Source organism: Fusarium pseudograminearum, chromosome 2, assembly GCF_000303195.2.
Source record: "Fusarium pseudograminearum CS3096 chromosome 2, whole genome shotgun sequence".
Classification (NCBI taxonomy): domain Eukaryota; kingdom Fungi; phylum Ascomycota; class Sordariomycetes; order Hypocreales; family Nectriaceae; genus Fusarium; species Fusarium pseudograminearum.
In genome coordinates this window covers 1,949,175-1,962,393 of record NC_031952.1, presented here as the reverse complement: position 1 = coordinate 1,962,393, position 13,219 = coordinate 1,949,175, and the positions used below count along the sequence as shown (strand labels likewise).

General features: G+C 50.4%; 3 protein-coding genes across 3 annotated transcripts, besides 3 other annotated features; 1 reads left to right on the top strand and 2 right to left on the bottom strand.

Moving 5' to 3' along the window:
• Positions 1–323: 323 nt before the first annotated feature.
• Positions 324–362: a repeat region.
• A 489-nt stretch (positions 363–851) lies between these two features.
• On the top strand, positions 852–2,902 carry FPSE_07873 (uncharacterized protein; the record flags this gene model as incomplete). The annotated part of the gene is made up of 5 exons (XM_009260991.1): positions 852–1,198; positions 1,248–1,441; positions 1,493–1,930; positions 1,980–2,471; positions 2,517–2,902. The coding sequence occupies 5 exons, from the start codon at positions 852–854 to the stop codon at positions 2,900–2,902; spliced, it is 1,857 nt and encodes a 618-aa protein (XP_009259266.1).
• Positions 2,719–2,870: a microsatellite.
• Positions 2,903–3,445: 543 nt separating the features above from the next.
• Positions 3,446–3,485: a repeat region.
• Positions 3,486–3,954: 469 nt separating this feature from the next.
• On the bottom strand, positions 3,955–5,854 carry FPSE_07872 (uncharacterized protein; the record flags this gene model as incomplete). Its single annotated transcript, XM_009260990.1, has 2 exons — positions 3,955–5,722; positions 5,781–5,854. 2 exons carry the CDS (start codon positions 5,852–5,854, stop codon positions 3,955–3,957), a joined length of 1,842 nt encoding a protein of 613 aa, XP_009259265.1.
• A 1,023-nt stretch (positions 5,855–6,877) lies between these two features.
• FPSE_07871 (uncharacterized protein) lies at positions 6,878–11,569 on the bottom strand (the record flags this gene model as incomplete). Its single annotated transcript, XM_009260989.1, has 3 exons — positions 6,878–7,787; positions 7,839–11,041; positions 11,108–11,569. The coding sequence occupies 3 exons, from the start codon at positions 11,567–11,569 to the stop codon at positions 6,878–6,880; spliced, it is 4,575 nt and encodes a 1,524-aa protein (XP_009259264.1).
• Between the last annotated feature and the right edge of the window lie 1,650 nt (positions 11,570–13,219).

The following is a 13,219-nucleotide window of genomic DNA, read 5'->3' as shown; positions in this document are numbered from 1 at the left end:
CCTTTTCCGACATGACCTTTATTGAATGATAAGTTCTGGGGTTATTTTAACAAATCCATTGCGAGATTCCTCTGGTGGCTACTACTAAGGAAGCTGCCTTGTATTCAGGTGCACTTGCCTCCAATTATTTCTTCTGCAGCTGGCAGCCGGCTGGCACGTCACTACGAACGCGGCACGGGCACCTGCCTCGACTGGCAAACACAGTTATTTGGGACTCCCTTCCATTATCCCCTTCTATTTTTGTTTCCCATCCTCTGCAGTGAATCATTGCCTTCACAGCGCGTCGCCCGCTAGGCAACAACCAGTACCTATAAGTACTTCCTCTCCCCTCCTTCCTCCTTCCTTCTTCCTTCCTTTCTCCCCACCCACACTTCGATCTTTACCCTTCTTTTCATTTTCACTCTGCCTCAGCTCACTTCATTTGAGCCGAGTCAGAGACATTTCTTTCTTTCCTTCTTCTACTTTAATCAGAAAGTAGAAGCTTGAGGATATCTGCCAACTGTTTTCTCGAGAGGTTTTCGTCAGGTATGTTTCTCTCCGCCCGCCTTCCTTCTCCTGTTTTGTTTTTTCCTGCGCATCTGTGCAACCTCTTCTCTTTCCCAGTCTAGATTTCCTTGCCGGCTTACTGCATGCCATCTATGACTTCGTGGTGGAAAGCCTATTGACGTTTACTTCTGCAGCGCACCGCTCCTATCTCCATCTCGCAAAGGCCTTCTTGCCCCAACAACTCATCTTTTTTTACCGACACTCACCTTCGAAGTAAGTCTTCTCTATCCCCTACAACCATTATTCATTTGTCTCAATATCATCCGAGCGGCCAATCTAATAACCGAGACATAGTTCCGGACACGATGTCGGACCCCTGGGGAACTGGCGACATGTCTGAGGCACTTCCTGCCACCAAGGAGGCCGATGCCTTCCCCACCACTGAGCAGAGCACCCAGGTTCAGAACGGTGACGCTCAGGCCGAGCCCCCCAAGGGCTATGATGCCTCCCGTGGTCGCTGGACCGAGCCCCAGGCATTTGATTACACGTCTCTGGCCGCTGGTGGTGACACCCAGACTTGGGGCTGCAGTGCCCGTGCCTACGCCTGGCAGGACGAGTATGGTGAAGTTGGCCCCAAATGCCCTGATCTCGAGCTCGAGCTTTTCGGCGAGCCTGACACTCGTCATGAACGAAAGGGGCTTGATTTTTCTCGGTAAGTTGCTGAGTCTCATCGTTTCTTGGACCATCTAATCATTTCCCAGAATCGAAAGTATCGAGGTCCAGCAGGAGGGACCGACCAAGATCGATCCTATCAAGTCCTTCGAGAAGGGTGGCATTCATCCCGCTATGTTGGAGAACATCGAGCTTTGCGGATACGATGTTCCCACTCCTATCCAAAAGTTCACCATCCCGTCTATCCTCACTGGTCATGACGTTATCGGGATCGCTCAGACAGGTATGCATACCTAGCTTTAACATATGTCGAATACAACTGACCCTATTGTAGGATCTGGCAAGACAGCCGCTTACCTGATTCCCATTTTGAGCAAGCTCATGGGAAAGGCCAAGAAGCTGGCTGCCACTCGCCCAAACCCCATCACTTTCCGTCCCGGTATGGACGAAGTGGCTGCTGAGCCTCTCGTTTTGATCGTCGTTCCGACTCGCGAGCTTGCGCTTCAAATCTTCAACGAGGCGCGTAAGCTGTGCTATCGCACCATGCTGCGACCTGGTGTTGTGTACGGTGGTGTGCCTATCAGCGAGCAGATTTCACTCCTCAGCATGGGCTGTGACGTTCTTGTCGGAACCCCTGGACGTCTTGTTGACTTCATTCAGCGACCTCGAAACCTCACCCTCCGCCGTCTGCGCTACATAGTCATTGATGAAGCTGATGAGCTTCTGAATGATGACTGGGCCGAGGAACTGAACCCGATCCTGTCGGGTGGCGGTAAGCATGACCGACAAAGACCATTAACTAGTGGCTGACCGATTCACAGAGCAGGATGAAGGAAACGTCAAGTTCAGCTTGTTTTCGGCTACCTTCCCGAAGGCCGCCCGTGACCTTGCCAAGAACTACCTGGCTGCTTCCCATGTCCGTTTCCGTGTTGGTCGTGCTGGCAGCACGACCGCCAACATCCGGCAGATCGTCCTCCAAGCTGAGGGTCATGAAAAGCGAGAGCTTCTGGTCGGTTTACTTGAGGAAATGCACGGCATTCGCACTATCATCTTTGTCAACAGCCGTCAGTCCGCAGACAACCTCGATGATTTTCTCTTCAACATGAAGCTGCCGGTCACTTCCATGCACAGCGACCGTACTCAACAGGAGCGCGAGGCCGCTATGCGTGCCTTCCGATCGGGCAATGCACCTATCCTCATTGCCACTGGAGTCACTGCGCGTGGTATCGACGTCCAAAACGTCATGCATGTCATCAACTACGACCTGCCTTCTATTGAGTATGGCGGTATCGAGGAATACACTCACCGCATCGGTATGATAACATTCCTTCCCAGTATTCATTTACTAACTTAACTAGGCCGAACTGGCCGCATCGGACATCGAGGCGTGGCTACGTCCCTCTTTTCTGAGCGAGATGAACCACTTGGCAGCGTTCTCACCCGCACCCTCCTGGAGACTGACCAGGAAATTCCCGAGTTCTTGCAGCAGTACGTCCCTGAAGGCGATGCCCGCGCCAACCTCAAGTTCGAGGCTGATTCGGACTTCGATCCCAACGACTATGCTGGTGCTGGAGATGCTGGTGGCGATGCTTGGGGAGCTGGTGATGGCGGTGACACCGGCGGTGATGCCTGGGGTGGTGGTGGTGACACCGGTGACACCGGCGGTGGTGATGCATGGAGTGGTGGTGGTGCTGGCGATGCTTGGGGTGCTGCTCCTGCCCCTGTTGCCGTCGATGCTTGGTAAATTTTTGTGTTCCACGACAGCACAGGTAGTCACCTACCAGTAGCTTGTCAGGTCTATTCGACCCCGACACTCCCAGGTGAAAGGAATCGCAGCTCAGAGTTGGCTGTACGCAAAGGATTGCTGAGGTACATGAGAAGTCTGACAATCTGGGTGCCACCTAGATTAGTAGATAGATAGCATCTCAACGAAAGACAAATTTGCCCTCAATGAAGTAAATCTACTTGTAAAACTCGCGATGCCATACTTTGAGAAATGGACAATGTGCCTATCCAATCAGCCAGCATGTGAGAGGCTGTTGTAAAGATTGCTAGGTGTAGAGCTGCTCGTGAGAGAACGAGCCCTGGCAGTTGGGAACAAGATAAGTGTTACGTGGACGGCACGGTACCGCGGCATTTCAGAAACTGAGCCACCCATTCGTTTGAGCTGGTATTTGTTCTTTATTATTTAGTTCTGCTCATCACTCGTGAGATTATTTATCATCCGATTTACCGAAGCTATCAATGAAGTACTTATTCGATTATTAAAGAGATATAAGTTTAACAGTTAAAAAAAAAAAGAAAATACTATAATATTATATAAAAAACTATAGGTAAGTCAATAAGCCATAGGGCTTAATAAAGCGAAACCTTAACGTCAGTATTTGAGCTGTTAACTCATTCCGAAATATCCTTCCCCTCTTAACACAAAACAACAAGAACAGAAAGTCGATTGGTAGGCCCATTGGCCGCGCTGGGCTACGAGATGCTGTGGTTAGTAGCTAGTGAGTTATTGGGGTAATTATTGTCAATTCGAAATTAAGGTCTATAGGAAGCTTAAATCCGAAGCGAAAGCTTGCATAAGGTGTTAGGTCAGTCACGTAATAAGTCATGTGCTGATGTTCCGAGTGATGTTGAACGATGCCATGCGACAATCAGTGATTCAGCATTAGATTCAACTGCAGTCACCGAATCTATGGCCATGCATGATCTTGTCCGGAGCCTTAGTTGTTTGATACAGCAGACATGTGCCCTAGGTTTCTACCTCGTCTCCAGCGCTTGCTATAGCCCTTCAGCTCACATGTTCTGGAGAATCTTACCAAGACCTTTGAGCTTCCTGATGGGGGCTCCATAGCCCAGCTCGACAACACCATGGGTAAACTTCCAACTGTCGGGCTGGCTCTTAATCGGGTACTGTACCGGAGGTGGGATGCTGGTGCGGATGCCCAACCAGCCGAAACGGTCCTCGCAGACAGCCTTTGCATTGCAAAGACCGCGCAGGCCTTCCTCGCCTGCAAAACGGCCATAACCAGAACCACCGACACCGCCAAAGGGCAGCTGGACAGCATAGTAGACAGCAAAATCATTGACAGCGACCATACCGGCACGGAGTCCCTTAACGATAGGCTGTACGTTGGGGTCACGCTCAGAGCCATGTACAGAGGCACCAAGGCCAAAGTTGGGTGCGTTGGCGATAGAGAGGATATCTTCAGGAGAAGAAGACTTTGCGCGAAGAAGGGTGAGAACGGGGGCAAAGCACTCGTTTTGTGCAATGCGCATTTCAGGGGTAACATCTGCGAGGAAGGTCGGTTGGAAGTAGTGACCGCTGGGATATTCAGGATGATCGTATCGCTTGCCGCCGGCGAGGAGACGGGCACCTTGAGAAACAGCTTCGGCAATGAGTTCCTCGAGGCGATCAAAGGAGGCGTCAGATATCATGGCACCAACATCAGCATCGGGGCCTAGTCGCAGAGCGTTGACACGGGGTGCAAGCATTTCTACAAGCTTGTCGTGGATAGCGCTAGGGGCAATGACTCGTTCGATGCCGATACAGTTCTGGCCGGCAGCTTGGAAGGTTCCGCGAAGAATGACTTCGGCAATGCGCTTGAGGTCGCCAGAAGCGGAGTCCAGGACAATGAAAGGGTCCTTACCGCCGAGTTCAGCAACAACAGGGGTAAGCCTTTTAGCTGCGCTTGCAGCAACATGGTGGGCGACAGATTGCGATCCGATGAATGTGATGTGGCTAATACCAGGGTGGGAAGTAAGATGGCCAGCTGCTTGAGGCCAGCACACGATGGTCTGTACAAGCTGAGGATCGTGCCCGTGAGCGATGAGAGCGCCACGAGCAATGTTTGTAAAGTATTGGCTAGACCAGGCCGTCTGCTCAGAAACCTTGACAAGGATACCGTTGCCAGAAAAGAGGGCGCTGATGACGGGTCCAATGAAGTTGTGGAAAGGGTAGTTCCAGCTGACCAGGGCAGCAACAATACCAAGGGGCTCGTAGTGAACTGTGTTGCGCTTGTACATCATGAGAAAGTTGGTAGGACGGCGCGAGGGGCGCAATGCCTGTTCTCCGTGAGACAACGTCCACTTGAGCTTCTCGGCTGTAACAAGAATCTCTCCCAGCTGGGCGTCCACCATGGTTTTTCCACTGTCGAGGCAAGCAATCTTGACAATCTCTTCGGCATTGTCGAGGACGTGCTGCAGCAGCGAGCTAAGCACAGCACGGCGCTGGTCGAATGTAGTCTCGGCCCATGTCTTTTGCGCGGTGGCAGCAGCGGAAACGGCTCGGTCGATGGCGGCAGGTGTAGAAGGGTTGACGTTTCCTAGGAATTGGCCAGTCGCTGGGGCGTAACATTGAACGGCTGAGCTACCAGAGACCTTGACAGAGGTGATATCGACGGTGGTGTGTGGCTCGGGGACCTTGGGCGAAGGAACGGTGTACTTTCGAGGACGGCTAGTAGCTGCTGAGACGGACGCTGCAGCTATGGCGTTGGTGATGCGGAGGATGAGAGTAGCGGCGATGATGGCGATAACTGTTCCAGCGGCGGAAAGCGTAGATTGTCTTTAAGGAGTATATTAGCTTATTGGACGTGGTCAATGGCTGAATGGATTCAACGTACGAGATGTTGTGCTCAGCTGCCATCTCACTGCAGCGCCGCCAGACGGCAAGGAGCAGAGGTTCTTGATCCTCCATTGTAGATTCAGGCACAATCAATCTTGTTTACAAATGTAAAAAGATCCTAAACCGCAGGAATTGGGAGCCTTCTTTATATCGTGCCACAACTGGAGCCCGCGCGAGGGTCATTTAAAGTGGGAGTAAGTCACCTTAGTATTATTGACCATTGACTTTGGACATGCAGGTACGTACTCAGGGACTTTGTGGAACCCGTTCCTGCCAAGCCTTGACCGATATAGCGTATTCGTACTCGCCCTTCAACCTCACTCACTCAACACTACTACGATATCACAAATGGAACCATTAATGGAGTGACTCCATGTTACTGCAACCGGTAATCTAGTGATTGAATTGCATATCGTCTTATTGATTTTCATGTCTGGTTTCCAAAACGGACAACCTGATTATATAACCGCTGCTTATTTACTATCTCAGAACATCATCCGCTTCCCTCTCTTTCTTCTCTCTTTCTCTTTCTGATTTGTATCGTTCCCTCTCTCGGCTCATGCCTGATTCCGCTTCTTCTCCTTTTCTCGATTCCGACCACGCAATAATGAAATATTCTTCGTCAGTGAATGATTTCGCTGCTCTCCAACTCTAAAGATGCTAAAAGAAAAAGAAAAAGAAAAAAAAAGGGTGGAAAACTCTTCGGCGGAGGAAATAAGACTAAAAGTGATAGTACTGGGAGCCACCAGAAAACAGTTCATACAAAAAAAAAGCAAAACCCCCTTTTGCGTTTCCCCTTTATAACGCCCTGCGTATGTAAAGCAAACCTCCCAGTGTAAAGCGTGGGAAGATCCAGAAAAAAGAACTAATTCGACCTCGTTGCCTTCGTTGCGTGCTTCGGCGCGTAAACAAACAGACAAAGACCGGGGGGAGCAGCTGACAGATCGCCCATGCAGATCGTACGTGCGTCACTAGCCCCATGAAGGCCTGGGATATCAAAAGCAATAAAAGGCGAAGAGAAACAAAGCTCAGAAACTGAAAAGCAGATCCGTGTCGTCAGCCATGGTTGAGGGAGTGTGAATCATCATCCATCTCTTATATGTTGGCACTCTTGGTCAATGAAAGCCCTCTGAGGCGAGGATGGAAGCGTCCTGTCTGTGATTGACTCGACTCGATTCGTGATAACCGCGCTGCTGACGTAAAGTCGTTGCTGGCCTCGAAGCTGGGTCTGACACGATCCATCGAGGCCCGCATCCGATCATACGAAGGTCGAGCACGGTCTATCGACGGGCGACCTTGCATCGGCACATCCAGCGAAATACGGTGTGCCGTATAATTAGTTGAGTCGCTACCATTTTGGCTGTGCTGATTGTATGTTGTCGCTCTTGTTGCTGTTGAAGGGGGGTAAATCGGTCGTAGGTCCTCATCAACACTGCCGTATGCAACGTGTTTCGGCATCTTCTTGGACCTCCTGGAACTCTTGGAAGACTTTGACTTATCGCTCTTCGTGTCGGCAGTAGGTGGGTCATTTGTCTCGTCTGTTTTGTCAAGGTAGGCGAACTTGCCCATCCTCTCCTGCTCGCGGATAATATCAACATCGTAAGGCCAGTAAACCTTCTGAAGGGCCTTGATAGCAAAGCGTGGGAAAAGACAGATGACAGGCACCAGGAAGAAACACGCCCAAAAAGTTGCCTCTCCATAGACTTGTGCGGCAGTACCGTAGAAGTACTGCGAAGAGGTAAAGGAGGTGTAGACTCCAGTCCAGAAGAAAATGAACACATCCGAGATGACAACAATAAGTACCATGAGCCAATCCCAGCGATAGGTGTTGATCAAGATGTACATGTTGATAGTGATAACGGCAGGGTGGGCGACATAGGTACCAAATCGAAGACGGTCCTCTAGGCCAAGACCATTTGCAGTCAAGAAGGTACCAGGCATGAAGAGCAGGTAGGGGATAAAGAAGACCATAATGGACTGGTAAATGCCATCGATCATGTAGAGCCTTGATTATGTTAGCGTGAAACAGTAGTGTTGTTGCCGGCGCGTTACTTACCAGAACTTGAGCTGGGTCCACTCCAGTCGCTCAATACCACGTCGGTAGAGCTGGGGAACAGCCAAAGATACTTTATCAGACACATCCTGATCCAGGACACCCATAATAGCGACAGGAATCGATGTGAAGAAGAGGTTGAACATGAGAATGTATGTGTAGTCAAACAAATAAGTCATGTCCATATCACAATAAATCTCATACCAAAAGATTGAGAAGGTCCAAACCATGTTCTTGTAGAAGAAGTTGCTAATACTCTCAGCAAGACGGCGATAGGACCACCGACCATGTACAAGCACCAGTCTTGATAAGAACCGGAACTGAGCAATCGCGTAATCAGAAGACATGGCAGCCTGGCGACCTTCAACGCCGGCAATACCGACACCAACGTCGGCCTCCTGAATCATGGCGACATCGTTGGCACCATCACCAATAGAGAGAGTCATAACATCGAGACCGTTCTTGACCATGGCTACCACAGCAGCTTTTTGGGCAGGACTGACACGGCAACACAGGACTGATTTGCACTGCTTGCAGAGTAGAAGGAATTTCTGTTTCAAGCGGTCGTTGAGAACCCATCGGAGAGTAAAACCATCAATGACCAGTCCGTGTGTTGGTGCCGGTGGTTCGTGGTTCTTTTTAGCAAGAGCGAGATCGTGGTCGCTACCAGTGATACCAAAGATTTGGAGATTGTCATCGAGAAGTTTTTCTGCCATTTCAAAGAACGCCTCGTCGGTAATTTCGCCAGACTCGTCCTCGTCCACCTTCAAATGAATCAATTCCATGTCGTTATTAAGAAGATTGCATGAGAAACCGATGTTGATGGCGGTCTCAACCTTATCACCTGTAAGAACCCAGAGCTTGATACCAGCGTTACCCAGGAGAGCAATTGTGTCGGGGACTCCATCTTGCAGACGATCCTCAATAGCTGTACCACCGACGAGGTAAAGATCTTGTTCAATCAGCTCAGCCACGGTTTCCAGCTTCTCTTCTCGTTCCTCTAATGCGGAGGCGGCTGCGTCATGTTCCTTCTTCCAAACTCGGTAATCATGCTCTGTAACCTCCTTCCAGGCGATGCAGAGTGTTCGGAGACCTTCACGAGCAAACATCTCAAGGTGCTCCGCGGTGGTCTTTCTGAGCTCTTTCTGCTCCCCACGCTTGAGACGGGAGTATATAATACTGTCCGCACCCTTGCAGAAGAGGATAATTCGACCATCGGGCATCCTCACGATAGAACTCATTCGCTTTCGACTCGAATTGAATTCGATCGTGTTCAAAATCTGATAATGGCGGTCCTCGCCCATAACGTTTAGGTTGATGCCTTCACCTGAGCTTCCCAAGACAGTAAACCCCATGTCGCGAGCGGTGGCGACCAAAGCTTCCTCGTCGGGAGATTGCGCCTTGAAGATCATTTGCGGAATATCACCGTCCACCTTTTCAGCCATTACAGTATGGCAAAGAGCCAGGGCAAGCATGAAAAACTCGTTGGCTTCCTTCTGATCGGGGCCTGATTCGCCAGCCAGGTCGGATACAAAATCAGGGGCAATGAAAGTCAGAGATTCATCGTGTAGAAACGGGTTGTCATGAATGTTACGCAGACCAGCTAACGCACGAACCTTTGCATCAGCAATCTCAGCGCGAACCCGTTCGCCTTCTTTCTCAACATCAATACCGAGTCGCTTTTGCATTCCGGCTTGAGCTTCAGTGTACGCCTCACCGTATGGCTGTCCGTTGATAGTCGCTTTCTTGAACTCCATGACGTTCTGTGTCAGAGTACCAGTCTTGTCGGAGAAAATGTATTCGATTTGGCCAACATCATCCGAGATGTTCCATGACTTAGGAATACATGGTTGATCAATGGGTTCGTAGTACATTTCCACGTCGTTGTAGATGAAGACTGCCTGCAAAGTACGGACAATTTCCAGTGTGATGTAAAGCGAAATTGGAACCAAATTCTGGAACAGAATGATGGCGGCCCAGAATGTGATGAAACCGCTCATAGCTGGCTTTCCTCCAATAGAGCCAAAGTCAAAGAAATGGAGAGAGGCGTCGGTCTTCGCCCAGGCAACACCATTGATAATAGCAGCGAGTAAACACATGATGAGCAAAATACCGAAGTTGCAGACAACGTTGAAGTTCATCTCCCTAGCGATACGGGCGCGCTTGCTAGGAGTTATGCCGGCATTCATCATAATCTTCGTGTCGTGTCCTGTATAGATGACTACACCAACAATCCATTCGGTGTTCCTGAGGTTGCAGCCACGCAGTAAGAGATTGTCAATGGTGATAGGTTCAGTCATGTCCTCAGGTTCGTCGTCTAAGTAACCAGGCACTGATTGTTTCCATTTGATGGCACCATTGTACTTGTACAGATTAGGTTGGGGACCTTCGCTCTCGACCACGAACTCGGCGCGCTCGCAGTCTCTGGCATGCTTCAACGATCGACCGCAACGCACAGCCTGGCGAACCTTGAGATTGGTTTCGCCATCCAGATTCTTAGTTTCAACGTAACAAGCTCCGTCGGGGTCAGAGGTAGAGAGAATGATAACATCGGCAGGCAGTTCCTCATCGTTGTAGATGCGGACAAAATCACCGACATTGAGACTTTTCCAAGTATCCTTCTGGAAACGAGCACCAGAGGCAGGGTGATGATAGTTGATGACGTCTGATTTCATCTGCATCAAAGCAGTAGCGCGCTTCGCATCCTGCTCATCTGGCATCTCAAAACGGGCGTGCGGCGTAGCCTGGGGCGACGGTGATGGAACAGGGGTCATCTGTATGTCCTCTCGGGCAGACATGAAGGACTCCCGTCCAGTAAAAGGCGATGCGATAGACTGTCGCATAGACTGTCTAGTTCGTTGCGTCTCAACCGAGGCGCGGGGGCCGTCTTCCTCAGTCGATACAGCCTTGCGTTTCGCCCTTTCTTCCTTTGCTTTTTTGGACCAGATAGATTGAGTAGCACGCCAGATGGAACCAAAGAATTTGGAATTTGCCTTTTTGAACTGGCGCCAAGTAGAAACGTCACCCTCCAAAACGTTGACATTGTTCCAGTTTCGGAGTCGGTGCACCGGGGCATTGTTGAGCTCAATGTCGAGAACGGTTCGTCGGTAATCTTCGATGGCATCCTTGATAGCAGTGACTGCAATGATAAAGATCAAAGGCACGGCGTTGAGACCTGGGTTGACTCCACCAAAGATTGGGAAAATCTATACAAAAGGGTTAAGGGTTATTTAAAAGGCTATGGAAGAATCAGAAGAGATAGCAATACTTACGACCAGAATGACGAGAAACAAGAAAAAGATGTTTGCAACGTTATGGAATTGGAACCACAAGTTCTTTGGAACGAACGATATAGGGGTGTATTTGGCTGTTCGGATCTTATTTCTCGTGTATGTTTGACTCGGGGCGCCATTCTCATCTAGAAGTTCAGTTGGTAGAGGCTGGTTGAAGTACAAGGTCCTGTTTTCGTGCTCCTCATCCTCATCCTCGTTGTCGGGATTCGCTTCTGGCGATTGTCCGTCATCGCCGGCAGGGTCGGATCCGTCAGAAGGGGGGTTCTTTTCGTTGGAGCCTGTCTTCTTGTGTCCCATACGATCGAGAATAGAGTTGCGCTTGTTGTTGCTACTATTGACACTTTTCCTTTGGGTGGCCCAACGCGATCTTTGAGTAGCGCTCAAGTGCTGAGAATCGTCAGGAGCAGCCAGATGACCGTCAGCGGTTGTTGTTGTGGTCATGGTGAAGTCGCGGGCAGGCGCCCGATCGGCCCCTCGATGCCAGCCAGGTTGGGAGAAATGAGCGTAGTGGAATCAGTCGAGGCGGGATGCGGATGATGAAATTCGGCACGATCAATATTATATGGCACCGTGATGTGCGGTGCGGTGCGTTGCTGTGTCGAAGAGAATGGAGCAGGTGCAATTGAAGCAACACCAGCTGCTCGTCAAAAGGTTATTAATGGCGTCGACGGGTTGGTTGTTTTTTGGAAATAAACGGCGTCGCCAGGGCCGTTGGTAAGTCGTCAAGACGATGCAAGAAAGTGAGTGAAGCGGGAACGTGGAGAGTAAAGGTAAGATTGATGGTGACGAGATGTGAGAAGTCTGGATGGCTGGCTGGCTGGAAGTATGGTACCAGGGGAATTGTGTAAGCAATGTTAGGATCCCATGGAAAGAACGGGGCGGCGAGGCAAGGCAAGGCAAGCTAGCAAAGCAACCTAAGAAAGGGAAAAAAAGATACGGTGGACTTTGGAGGAGACCGCGCCCTGTCCGCCAGTTAGAGTGAGCAACCGCCAAAAAGTCTGAGACTCTAGCACTCGGGCTGGCAAAGAAAGAGGACAATTCTGGGTGGTACCCGCTCGAGACAAGCACTGGGACTCGCTGGGGAGCGTTGCTGAAGGGGAAATGGGCAGTGGAGAGATGGTGTCGGGGGGCGTGGAGCGCGGTGGGTGGGTGTGTGTGGGAGTCGTGCTCCCGACCCATCCGACGCGCTCATCTGCTTTGTCCGGAATGTACCCCTTAAGTACCCTGTCATCTCGTCCTGCTTTACCTTTATGCTCCCCGCCTGCATACAAATGGTTAGTGCATCGCAATGTGCTGTCTCGCACTCATGCTTACTGTACCTCACTTTACCGACTGTTTTGCAGTCTAACAAGACGGTACAGCCCTGCCAGAGGCAGTGTTGTAACCCATCCAATAGGTCCAATCCAATCCAATCCTGTACCCTTCAGTGCGATTGCTCGTTCAGCCAAATATAGTGTTCATCAGTCATGTGTAACAAATACGACTGGACACGATCTGTCGGCTTGGCCTGGACATCAATTTCCTACCTGGGGAGCAGTTGTATCACTGACAGTACAGCGATAAGTACCTCCTGCCTCTGTACATACCTACCAGTAGGGAGTTTGCAAGAGTCCTTACCGGGCTACTAAACAGCCCAGTACCGTGCTGTCCTCAACGGTATCCAAACTCATCGGTCGCGTCCGCTAACGCAGGCGCCACGGGTTTAACTCTATCTATCCCATCCTCCCTTCTTCTCTTGACTGTCTTCAGTCAATTCAATCATCATTCAACGTGACAACAGTCAGCCAGATCACGCCAATTCAAACCTCAGCCCTGGGAACCTAATAGGAGCCTCCCTCGGATGTCTGTTGCGGCATTGGCGGGCGCTACAGATCTCCGACGCTAACTAGGTCGAGTGTGCGTCTCTCTCAATCCAATTGGAAAAGACGGGAGCATGCAATGGAACCTCGTCGTCCAGGGATCCGTCTAGCAGGGTACCACACCACAAAGACCATAGCAGTTAACTGCGCAACCACCAAGACGATGTTGACGGAAAATGTCTTGCGCAGCTGAAAGACCTCATCAATATATTCATGTCAGTCCAAGAGTTTT